The 13,290-nt window shown below is 45.6% G+C and overlaps 1 protein-coding gene across 11 annotated transcripts in view; it reads left to right on the top strand.

The window, feature by feature from the left end:
• Positions 1 to 13,290, top strand: part of samd11 (sterile alpha motif domain containing 11) — a 324,631-nt gene that overhangs the window by 226,709 nt on the left and 84,632 nt on the right. For all 11 annotated transcript variants that reach the window (XM_063032832.1, XM_063032829.1, XM_063032827.1 and 8 more), the window contains one exon: positions 6,947 to 7,091. In XM_063032832.1, coding sequence (XP_062888902.1) covers positions 6,947 to 7,091 — 145 coding nt within the window. The remainder of the gene's footprint in view (positions 1 to 6,946; positions 7,092 to 13,290) is intronic.

The following is a 13,290-nucleotide window of genomic DNA, read 5'->3' as shown; positions in this document are numbered from 1 at the left end:
GAATTTCTTGTGGTTATTAAAGAATTGTGATCGCTCTCTTAACCACAGCTGCCACGGTGAGGTTTTTCCGATTTCCCCTCTGAGCTGTGTCTGGGTCTCGGGTCTCTGGTACTCCGGTGGGAGTGAAAGTCTGTGGCAGGGGGGATCCGACACGTCCACCCGTGACTGCACCGTTGAGCCTGGCAGTGGCACTGCCTGCACTCAGCCCTGGCCTGAATGACTGTGTGGTAACATTTTAGTGTAACAGTCCTGATAGAAGGGCCTCGCACCAAAACCATCGACTGCTTATTCATTTCCATAGCTTGACCTGCTGTGTCTCTCCGGAATTTTGTATGTGCCACAGACCAATGGCGTGTTTAGGGTAACAGACCACGCACTCTTCCCGCTTCTGCTTTCAGAAAAGAGGTACAGGAGCCTCAGAACCCACACCAGGAGATTCAGGAATAATTATTACCCTACAACTGGCAGGTTCGTGAAGCAGCGTGGACAGCTTCACTCACCTCAGCTCTGAATTGTTCCCCCAAACAATAGACTCACTTTCAAGGACCCTTCATCCCATGTTCTCAATATTTATTGCTTATTATTATGTATTATTATTTAATAATTTAATTTTAAAAATTCGATTGTATTTGCACTGTTGCTGTCTTCTGCACATTGGTTGTTCGATCATCCTGCAGTTTTGCATTGATGCTATTGTGTGGCTTTGCATTTACTGTGAATGCCCACAAGAAAATGTATCTCGGGGTTGTATATGGTAACTTTGGTAATAAATACACATTGAACTTTGAAGCCTCTCGACCTCCAATGCAAACTTTTTATTCCTCGCTGTAGGGTGCTGCCTGACCTGCTGAGTTACTCTGGCATTTTGTGTGTGTTTCTCTGGATTTCCAGCATCTGCAGAATCTCTTGTGTTTATGATTTGCTGTGATATTTAGAGGTCTGAAGCCCACAAATCAGAAAGAGGGGTTGGGAGGGTGGGAGGGAGGGAGGGATGGCTTGCTGGGTTTAAGCTGCAAACATCTCCCACTGTCAAAGGGCAGAAGATAAGTCCTTTAATGTGAGTCTGCAGAAGGTCCCACTCACACTGATCAGTAGATGCTCAGGCAGGATCTCTGATGGTGACGATGACAGGAAATCTGTGTTGGAGAGTTTTTAAAGTGACAAGGCCGTTGCAGTGGGGGCATTTCCAGTCCCATGGCTTCAGAAGACCCAGGTACAGTGGCTCATGTAGCTGTCACAAACTGGGGTTTTTCTTGGTTACAGTGGATGACCAGGACGTCTTCTGTGCCTCGTCATACTCTTCACTCTTTATGGAGCGTTGTAGAACCACCTTCCTGCTCACACTAGGTCTCATCTGCCCAGTCTGCCAGAGCTGACTTCGCGTGCTAGGACAAGCTTGTTCCTATCTCACCGTGGTATGAAACTCACAGGCTACCGTCACCTGGTTTATCTCACCTGTTGAAGTGGTATACTGGGGAGTGGCTGCTGTCTCATGCAAACTGTTGGAGCCACAGGTGAGAACTGAGTGTTCAGTGGGGGACCAAAGCTGAGTGAGCTGCCCCAGAATGGACGAGACAAGCCCCTTCGATAGGAATGTTACCCCTCCCCGGACACCCCATACACCCCACAGGTAGCATCCAGGGAAAGGAATACACAGCTGACGTTTCAGGCTGAGCATCTGCCCCACTTGCTGAGTTCCTCCAGCAGTTTGTGTGTGTTACTCTGGATTTCCAGCATCTGCAGAATCTCTGGTGATCATAAGTAGATGTTGTTTGGCTGAAAGTGCCGGAAAACTCCACATGGGGCTTGGGACTTGAGATTAACCGTGGCCTTGGCCCAAAACATTGGCTGTTTATTGCTCTCCACAGGTGCTGTCTGACCTGCTGAGCTTTTAGAGATAGAGTGCACAACAGTCCCTTCTGATCAATGTGTAACACTGCCTAGACTCCCACCTATGTAATACTAGCCTAACCACAGTACAATTTACAATGGCGAATTAACCTACTAACTGGAACGTCTTTGGACTGTGGGAGGAAACTGGAGCACCCGGAGGAAACTCAGACGGTCACGGGGAGAACGTACAAACTCCTTACAGACAGCACTGGAACTGAACTCCAAACTCCGACATCTCAAGCTGTAATAGCATCGTGCAAAACGCTATACTACCATGGTGCCTCCGGCATACTGTGTGCAGTAACCTGTGTGTACGTTTTAGTTAGAGAAATCAAACCTTTAGAAAGAGGTGACATAGTGTCGGATGGTGTTGAGTCATTGTAGATAGAGCTAAGGAACTGCAAGAGTAAAAGACTCTGATGGGAGTTGTATACAGACCCCCAAACAGTAGTAAGGATGTTACCTACAAATTACAGCAGGAAATAGAAAATGTATGCCAAAAGGGCAATGTTACAATAGTTATGGGGGACTTCAATATGCAGGTGGATTGGGAAAATCAGTTTGGTGCTGGATTACAGTAGGAGGAATTTCTAGAGTGTGTATGAGATGGCTTTTTAGAGCAGCTCTTGGCTGAGCCTGCTAAAGGATCAGCTATTCTGGACTAGGTGTTGTGCAATGAGCCAGAATTGATTAAGGTCAAAGAACCCTTAGGGGAAAGTGATCATTCTATGATCAAATTCATCCTGAAATTTGAGAAGGAGAAGCTAAAGTCAGATGTATCCGTTTTACAGTGGTGTAAAGGAAATTACAGAGGCTTGAGAGAGGAGTTGGCCAGAATTGATTGGAGAAGAGCACTGGCAGGGATGACCAGGGTCGTGGAGGATCGTTGTTTTGTTTTCACTGCGTACTGTACCAGCAGTTATGGTTGAAATGACAATAAAAGCAACTTGACTTGATTTGACTTGACGGCAGAGCAGCAATGGCTGGAGTTTCTGGAAGCAATTTGCAAGGCACAGGATATATACATCCCAAAAAGGAATAAATATTCTCAAGGAAAGATGACACAACATAAAAGTCAAAGAGGGGGCATATAATAAAGTAAATATTGGTGGGAAGCATTTAAAAACCAACAGAAGGCAAGTAAAGACATTAAGGTAAAAATGGAATACAAAAATAAGCTAGCCAATAATATTAAAGAGGATACCAGAAGTTTCTTCAGATACATAATGCATAAATGAGAGGTGACAGTGGATATTGGACCGCTGGACAATGATGCTGGAGAGGTAGTAAAGGGGGGACAATGAAATAGCGGACGAACTGTTTCAGTATTTTGCATCAGTTTTCGTGGTGGAAGACACTAGCAGTATCATGGAAGTTCCAGGTGTCGGGTCATGAAGTGCATGAAGTTACCATTACTAGAGAGAAGGATCTTGGGGAAACGGAAGGGTCTGAAGGTAGATAATTCACCTGTACCAGATGGTGTACGCTCCAGAGTTACAAAAGAGGTGGCTGAAGAGATCATGGAGGCATTAGTAATGATCTTTCAGGAATCACTAGATTTTCGAATGATTCCAGAAGACTGGAAAATTGCAAATGTTACCCCGCTCTTCAGGAGGGGAGGGAGCAGAAGAAAGGAAACTATGGGCCAGTTAGTCTGACTTCAGTCGTTGGGAAGATGTTGGAGTCGTTTATTAAGGATGAGGTCTCAGGCTACTTGCAGGCAGATGATAAAATAGGCTGAAGTCAGCATTGTTTCCTCAAGGGAAAATCTTGCCTGACAAATCTGTTGGAATTCTTTGAAGAAATAACAAGCATGAAAGACAAAGGAGAGTAGGTAGATGTTGTGTACTTGAATTTTCAGAAGGCTTTTGACAAGGTGCCACTTGGTTAATAGTAGAGGTCCATGGTGTAAAAAAAGGTTGGGAACTCTTGCTGTAGAGACTGCTGTGTGTGCAAACCCCAGGAGATCAATAGTTTCTGAGATACTCAAACCACTCCATCATTCTACAGTCCTAGTCACTTGGATCACATTTCTTTTTCATTCTGATGTTTGGTCTGAACAATAACTGAATCTTTTGAGCATGTCTGCATGATTCTTTAGTGCATTGAGTGGCTGCCACATGATTGGCTGATTGGATATTTGCATTAACGAGAAGATACAGTGGTGTACCTCATAAAGTGGCCACTGAATGTATTGTGCATTTAGGAGTAGTGAGGGAAGGTGAATACTTACCCCATAGTTTGGAGACATCTTTTTCTATAAGTTAAACGGATGCCATTCTCCTTGTGTGTTGGTTCCCTTAATGACAAGTTGATCATCATTGAATTAATATTTTCATGGCTGGGAGTCAATGCAGTGACGCAAGTCATGCCTTCTTCTCATTACTACCCTCAGAGAGGAGGTACAGGACACTAGCCTCCCAGTATCAACTCCCTCAAAAGGCGATGCCTGAAAAAAGCAGTATCCATCATTAAGGACATCCATTACCCAGGACATGTCCTCTTCTCATTGCTGCCATCAGGAAGGGAGTACAGGAGCCTGAAGGCACACACTCAACGATTCAGGAACAGCTTCTTCCCCTCTGCCATCCGATTTATGAATGGCCAGCGAACCCTTGTACAATTCCTCACTGTTTTGCTATCTTTTTGCTACTTTCTACTTATTATTAGATATATATTATTTCTTTTTGTTATACAGCTCTGTGCAAAAGTCATAGGCACCTATATATGGCTAGGGTAGCTAAGACTTTTTCATAGTACCGTATTTGTCAATGTGGAGCAGAAAGAGAGTTTGTAAATCTGGTGGGAGTAAAGGACGTTGGGAATAACGAGGGTGGAGCATTGTGGGGTAGTTGTGGGACAGGGGGCAGAGAAGGAATGCCAGGGTTGGGATGGGATTGGCGGGTGTGCAGACACACCCAGCCCTGAGACACCAGGCAAGGTCATTTGATTCCAAACTGTTGGTTTATTGATCATTACAGAAGGTCTCTCCGGTTCTTCCCGCTCCCTCCCCTTTACCCAACCATGATTCCCCTCTCCCTGCCCTTTTCCCACTCTCAGTCCACAATAGAGACCCATATCAGAATCAGGTTTATCATCACTCCCATGTCATGAAATTTGTTTTTATTTGTGATAGTGGTATAGTGCAATACATTAAATTACTGCAGTACTGTGCAAGCACATAAAAATACTACAGCCACTGCCGAGAAGAAGGCAATGGCAAACCACTTCTGCAGAAAAAAGTTGCCAAGAATAATCATGGGACCATGATCGCCCATATCATACGACGCAGAATGTAATGAACGAATGAACTGTGTAAAAGTCTTCGGCACCCTAGTTATATATATATATGTGCCTACAACTTTTCTACAGAATTGTAATTTATTTAGCATTTTCTGTATTACACAGTACTGCTGCTGCAAAACAACAAATTTCAGGACATTTGTCAGTGATTATAAACCTGATCCTAAGATTAGATTCTGATATTTTGCCTTGTGCCACCTGATTTGATCTGTATGAACAATATGCAGGGCAAGATCCTCACAGTGTCAATGTACAGGTGACAACCACTCTCTGGAGTTCCGAAGAATGAGGGGTGGCCTCAGTGGAACCTATCATATGTTGAAAGGTCTCGAAAGAATGGAGGCGGATAGGATGTTTCATAAGGTGGGGAAGTCAAGCCCAGAGGACACAGCCTCAGGACAGAGGGACATCCTTTGAGAACGGAGATGAGGAGGAATTTCTTCAGCCAGAGAGTGGTGAATGTGTGCAATCCAATGCCACAGGCGGAGGCCAAATTACTGGCAATACTTAAGGCAATGGCTGATAAATTCGTGATTAGTCAGGGCATGAAGGGAAACGGGGCGAAGGCAAGAGACTGGGGCTGGGAGGAAAAATGGATCAGCCATAATGAAATGGCGGGGCAGACTTGATTGACCAATGACCTAATCCTGCTCCTATAACTTACGGTCTTAATGCCAACTCCTGTTGCCCTACTCTGTAATGCCGGCCTCACCCACTTCGATTGACTCCTACCTGCCTGCTCAGTTTAAGGGCCATTAGAGAATGATGTAGGAAGCTACGTCACCAGCAGATTCTGCATCCTGTCAACTTGCAGACAAATATAAGCAATTTGTATGTATTGCACCGTCCTGCTGCCGCACAACGACAAATTTCACCACATACATCAGGGAGAATAAACCCGATTCAGATTCTGATTCATTGGGACATCCTGGGAGCAGTGCGGCAGGGCAGAGTCGGAGGTAGATAATGGGTGCTTTCCCAAGCACATCGGGTGTGTCTCTGTGGCGCATGTCGGAAGCACAGGTAATTGGTGTTGTTTATTTGTTGTTGTTACTCCTTTCCAGGCCTCGCAGCGCATCGAGCGGTAACTTTGCTGAGTCTTTAGCATCTTTGTCTTTTTTTTGAGGCTGAGTTGCTAGCTCGATGCTCAACCCGGCACGAATGGAAGTGTGCAGGGAGACCATTCGTCTCAAAGTCCAGTTAGAAGACCATGGATTTGCGCCTTGGAAGGTTTCCAGGGCGCAGGCCTGGGCAAGGTTGTATGAAAGACCAGCGGTTGCCCATGCTGCAAGTCTCCCCTCTCCACGCCACTGATGTTGTCCAAGGGAAGGGCATTAGGACCCATACAGCTTGGCACCAGTGTCGTCGCAGAGCAATGTGTGATTAAGTGCCTTGCTCAAGGATACACACACAATGCCTCAGCCAAGGCTCGAACTAGCAATCTTCAAATCACTAGACGAACGCCTTAACTACTTGGTCATGCGCCAACACATATATATATAAATATTGATTAAGTATTCTTGTTCATTTAAATAATTATTTATATTTATGTAAAAATACGTTAAGTGCATATGTCATCACGCTACCACCTGAGACGTGGGTGCCATGCCTTGCTTAAAGTAAACTCAAAGTTAGGCCTGTATTTTTGGACCCCTTTGAATTAGTTTAATGTTCTGAAGTCACAAAAAGTAAAAGGTAGTTCTGAAAGAAAGGGATGGCAAAGAAATGTAACATTTGCTTCTCCCGACAGACCTGCTGAGAGTTCGGCAAGAGGCAGCCAGCGCTGTTCGCACATCCAGTGCCATGGAGGCTCACATTCCGTCGTCAAGCAGCTCGTCAAGCCAGCGGAGGAAGCAGGGGCTCCCCCAGCACAGAGACGCACATTTTAATGAGAGGTCAGTGTCAGCTCGGTTCCCACGTTACTGCAGTAGCTGGATGTGGGACAGCCTACTTATTACCCGATTGAATCTCGCACAGTCACAAACGCACCAGGATTCTGCAGATGCTGCAATTCCAGAGCAACACACACAAAAAAAAAACGCTGGAGCAAGCCAGCAGGTCAGGCAGCTTCTATGGAGGGGAATAAAGAGTCGACGTTTTCATCAGGACTGGAAAGGAAGGGGGCAGAAGCCATTGCTCTGTCTGCTACAAAAGGTGGCTACCCTTTTCAATTCTACTTCCCATTCCCATTCAGACACGTCGATCCATGGCCTCCTCCGTTGCCATAACGAGACCAGACTCAGTTTGGAGGAGCAACACCTCATATTCCTTCTGGGACACCTCCAACCTGGTGGCATGAACATCAATTCCTCCAACTTCCAGTAATTCCTCCTCCCTTCCTCCCTCCTTACTCTTTCCTCTCCCCCTCCCCACCTTCTTATTCCGGCCTCTGCCCCCTCCCTGTCCAGTTCTGCTGAAGGGTCTCAGCCTAAAACGTTGACTGTCCATTTCCCTCTTTAGATGCTACCTGAACTGTTGAGTTACTGCAGTATTTTGTGCGTGTCATGTTAACAATCACTGTGATCAATACTGTATGACATGAACTTGGCAGTGTTTGGAGCCCAGAAACAGGCCGCTGGGTTGATGATGTCCAAGCCTGCATTCAGATTCTAGTATTCCACATTCTCCCCACGCTCTGCGGAAAGACGACTCTCCTGAATTTCATGTACTTGTCCTCATTGCTTGAGAAATTGCCTGGGCCAGACTCGGTCCATTAATTGCCCTAAATTTAAGGATTACAGTCACAGGGAGATCCTGCGAACTCTATACAGACAGCACCCAGGCTCAGGATTGAACATGGGTCTCTGACACGGTGAGAGGCAGTGGGTCTTTTTACTGCACCCATATAGACTATTTTCTAAATGGGGAGAAAATTCAGAAATCAGAGGTGCAAGGAGTCCCACGTTAGCGTCGTGCTACTACAGCTCGGGCGTAAGAGTTGGGAGTTCAATTCCGGCACCGTCTGTCTGGCCCCTGTACCTTCTCACCATGACTACGAAGGTTTCCTCCGGGTGCTCCGGTTTCTTCCCACATTCCAAAGACTTACTGGTTCGAAGTAATCGGTCATTGTGAATTGTCCTGTGATTTGGCTCGTGTTAAATTGGGCGGGTTACTGGGTGGTGTGTCTTGGTAGGCCAGAAGGGCCTGTTCCACATTGTATCTCTAAAGCAATAAAATGAAATAAATAAGGAACTTGTGAATCCTAGGATTCCCTAAAGGCTAGGTTGTGGGTTGAGTCGGTGGCAAGGCAATATTAGCATTCATTTCGAGAGAACTAGAATTAGGGTTGCCAACTTTCTCGCTCCCAAATAAGGGACAAAAGTGGCAGTCAAATCCCAGGACACTTGCGTTTGCCCCGAGAAGGACTACCATAACCATGAAGCCTTGCGCGGACACCTGTGTGCACATGCGTGTACGTGCCGATTTTTTTTTTCTACAAATCGGTTTTGGCTTAATCTTCCCGACTACACTGTACATACATTATTTCTACTTTATATAGGCTGTGTCGTATCATTCCTGCTTTTACTATATGTTACTGTTATTTTAGGTTTTATGTGTTATTTGGTATGATTTGGTAGGTTATTTTTTGGGTCTGGGAACGCTCAAAAAATTTTTCTCATATAAATTAATGGTAATTGCTCCTTCACCTTACGCCATTTCGGCAAGAAAGTTTTCATAGGAACGCACTATCTTAGCGGGGGAAATACAGGACAAACCAATTTAGCCCAATATACGGGATGTCCCGGCTAATACAGGACAGTGGGCAACCCTAACTAGAATATAAAAGCAAGGATCTAATGCTGAGGCTTTATAAGGCATTGGTCAGATTGTACTTGGAGTCTGAGGTTTAGAGACCCTATGTAAGAGAGGAGGATCACAAGAATGATCTCAGGAATAAAACAGTTAACGTATGAGATAGGTTTGATGGCTCTGGGCCTGTACTTGCTGAAGTTTAGAAGAATGAGGGGAGATGGAAGTGAAAGGTATTGAAAGGCCTAGATAGAGTGCACATGGAGAGGATGTCTCCTAGTGAGGGAGTCTAGGGCCAGAGCGCACAGTCTCAGATTAGGACATTCCTTTAGAACGGAGATAAGGAGGCATTTCTTTAGCCAGAGGATAGTGAATCTGTGGAACTCAGTGCCACAGATGTTGTGGAGGCCAAGTCACAATTGAAGGTTGAGAGGTTGTTGAATACTGAGGTCATCAAAGGTTATGGGGAGAAAGCAGCAGGTTGGGATTGAGAGGGATAATAAATCAGCCATGCTGAAATTGCTGAACAGACTCAACAGGCCTGATATTTCTCCCATGTCTTATGGTCTTCATAGGTTGTTTTCTCTCTCAGTGCTTCCCGTGAGCGAGGGACATGCTGAGACATTCCTCCTTTGCACACATCACTGGCCGAGCTTTAAAATCTGGATTTAAAACAAAATACAGGAGGTTTTTTTGTCTCTGTAGAAGTGTAGGAGTTGAGGGAGATCATTCAGAATTGACGTGAAGGGGTTAAGTCAACAGCAACTCGTGTTTTTACAGTTAGTGTGGGAAAACAACCCCAGGGAATTTAGCGGAAGAATAATCGAGCAAATGAATTGACCCCATGACTGAGCGGGAGGTAAATGACCCACAGGTCGGTGAGAAGGAGGCTCAGAGGAAGGGAGGGAGGCAGGAGGCAGAGGGGTTTAGGTAGACCAACAACCAGGGCAACTGAAGCCTGACAGACAGACCGACTAAATGATGTGTGAATTTCGGACTGGTGTTAAATTTCCTTAAATTAGCAGCAGAGGTTTGGAGCTGTTGTGTGAGGGGGAGAGGCAGCTACGAGCTCTCCACACTGACAGAACAAAGTTTCTTTTGCCACCCTCCAATGTCATTCGCAATCTGAAGCAATTCCCACTTCCTCAGTTCACATTTATTTGTTTTCTGTTTTCTGTGAGTCTACTGTAAGAAGTATCAAGAATCGACTTTATATTTGCTACGTATGTTTACACTCAAAGGCCACTTTATTTGATTCCTCCTGTACCTAATAAAGTGGTCACTGAGTGTATGTTTGTGGTTTTCTGCTGTTTGTAGCCCAACCACTTGAAGGTTTGGCGTTTCAGAGGTGCTCTTCTGCACACCACTGTTGTAACATGTGGTTATTTGAGCTACTGTCGCCTTCCTGTCAGCTTGAACCAGTCCGGCCATTCTCCTCTGACCTCTCTCACTGACAAGGTGTTATCACTCACATAACGGCTGCTCACTGGATACTTCTTGTTTTTCCACACTGTTCTCTGTAAACTCTGTAAACTTTGGCGTCTGTGAAAATCTCAGGAGATCAGCAGTTTCTGAGATACTCAAAACACCCTGTGGAACATCATTCCATGGTCAAAGTCGCTTTGATCACATTTCTTCCCCATTCTCAAACAAAAGAAAATCTGTAGATGCTGGAAATCCAAACAGCACACACAAATGCTGGAGGAAGTCATCAGGCCAGGCAGTATCTATGGAAAAATCCTTCAGCAGGACTCTGATATTTGGTCTGAACAACAACTGAACCTCATGACCATGTCTGCATGCTTTTATGCATTGAGTTGCTGCCACATGATTGGCCAATTAGATATTCACGTTAATAAGCAGGGGTACAGAATTAGTAACGATAATGTTAAAGGTTGAAGTACGGATATCTAATTAAAAATGTGCATAAAACCATAAATACCAGCAGGTATCTACAATGTAAACAGCCTTATAAAAATGGTTTGCATAGAAACATACATAGAAAATAGGTGCAGGAGTAGGCCATTCGGCCCTTCGAGCCTGCACCGCCATTCAGTATGGTCATGGCTAATCATCCAACTCAGAACCCTGTACCTGCCTTCTCTCCATATGCCCTGATCCCTTTAGCCACAAGGGCCATATCTAACTCCCTCTTAAATATAGCCAATTAACTGGCATCAACTGTTTCCTGTGGCAGAGAATTCCACAGATTCACCGCTCTTTGTTTGAAGAAGTTTTTCCTCATCTCGGTCCTAAAAGGCTTCCCCTTTATCCTTAAACTGTGACCCCTTGTTCTGGAATTCCCCAACATCAGGAACAATCTTCCTGCATCTAGCCTGTCCAATCCCTTTAGAATTTTATACGTTTCAATAAGATCCCCCCTCAATTGATGCAGTGCAGTGCAGTGGTGGGGGTAATAGATGGAGTGGGGGGCTAATTAGAATTGTTGATCAGATTAGCTCCCAAGGGAAGAAACTTTTAAGATGGTGTGAAGTTTTTGTTTTGTATACCCTATTGCTCTTTCCAGAAGGGAGCTTTTGGAAAAGGCAGTTTGTAGGGTGGGTAGCGTCTACAATTTTTCCAGCCTGCTTCTTTGTCCTGGACATAGACAAGAAGGCAAGGCCATCAATGCCCATTCCTCACGTTAAACAGGCTGGAACAGAGGGTAGGGCAAACATCTTTGCTGACGTGTGTGCCCTGGATGCACAGCATCCATTGGCTGTAAGCTCCTGTGAAGATCCTTTGACTTAACGAACAGAGTGCGTAGATCACAGACACAAGAGGTTCTGCAGATGCTGGAAATCCAGAGTAACACACACAAGATGCTGGAGGAACTCAGCAGGTCAGGCAGCATCTATGAGGGGAAACCAACATGCGATAGTTTGTGCCAAGATCCTTTTATCAGGAATGAATTCCTCCAGCATCTTGTCCAGCATTCCTCAAGATTTCCAGCATCTGCAGAATCTCCGAGGAACATACACATAATTTTGGAGGAACTCAGCAGGGCAGGCAGCATCTATGGAGGGGGAAAGGACAGTCAACATTTCAGGTCGACACTCTTCATCGGGACTGGAAAGGAAGGGGGCAGAAGTCAGAACAAGACGGTGTGAGGGGAATGAGGACAAGCCGGCAGGTGACAGGTGAAGCCAGGTGAGGAGGGAGGTGGGTGGGTGGGAGAGGGGAGGGGATGACGTAAGAATCTAGGAGTTGATAGGTAGAAGTGGTGACAGATTGAAGAAGAAGGAATCTGATAGGAGAGGAGAGTGGATCATGGGAGAAAGGGAAGGAGGTGGGTGCCCGAGTGAGGTGATAGGCAAGTGAGAAAAAGAGAGGGGAGCCAGAATAGGGAATGGAAAAAGAAAGGAGGGGGGATGGGGAATTTCCCCCTTGCTTCTTGCTGTGGTCTGCACAAATTTCAAACCTTAAAAAAAAGAGATCCAGTGAAATAACGAAATCTTGCCAAGACTGACACAACAGTACACTGAGGCATTAACGACCTCCTGATGTGGCATATGTCAGCATGTGCTAAACTCGAGTTCTGTGTGACGGAAGGTGCTGGGAGAGCTGAGCTAGGCAAGCACATTCTGTGGGGAGAAAAGCGAGCCGATATTTCCAGTCAGAGACTCTGGCATGATGAAGGAATATAACAGAGCCCATGACCCAGTCAGAAACAGCCCTGAGGTAGGGTTTTGTTCGGAAGTTACTTACTTAAGCCCGTCACCTCTACTGGGGCGTAGGCTGCCAAACATAGCTCACCAGAGTCCTTTGCCCTGGGCCAGGTATAGCCCATCTTCATGTTACATTCTCCCTCTCCCAGGGATGAGGTCTTCGAAGCTTCTCTTGGCATTTCTGTAGCATTCAGTTTTTACAGGATGGGGTTGTTAGCCCCATTCCAACCCCTCCTCCTTTCCCAGCTGGGCTTGGTACTGTTCATGGAGAAGTTTCTTCTCCTAAAACGTCGACTGTTTATTCCTCTCCATAGATGCTGCCTGACCTGCTGAGTTCCTCCAGCATTTTGTGTCTGTTGCTCTGGATTTCCAGCATCTGCAGAACCTCTTGTGTTTGTAAATACTATTTCTCCCTGGTAAAAAGCTTTGTGAATAATGCTAGCAGCGGGGAGCCTGTGAGAATGCGTGGGTGCGGGGTGATATTGATGTACTGTACAACTGTGGCAAGGTTGAAAGGGATTAATTCACATTCTTATCAACACTGCTGCCCAAACAACAGGTATCAGTCAGGGATGACACTAACAGACAGTCCATTCACCTGCACGACCTGGGTCCAAATCCAAGTTCAAATCCCAGTGGCCAACCATTTTAATTCCAATCCCCATTCCCATTCTGC

Source organism: Mobula hypostoma, chromosome 25 (genome assembly GCF_963921235.1).
Source record: "Mobula hypostoma chromosome 25, sMobHyp1.1, whole genome shotgun sequence".
Classification (NCBI taxonomy): Eukaryota; Metazoa; Chordata; class Chondrichthyes; order Myliobatiformes; family Myliobatidae; genus Mobula; species Mobula hypostoma.
The sequence above is the reverse complement of the archived record's forward strand: the minus strand, read 5'-3'. Positions and strand labels throughout refer to the sequence as shown.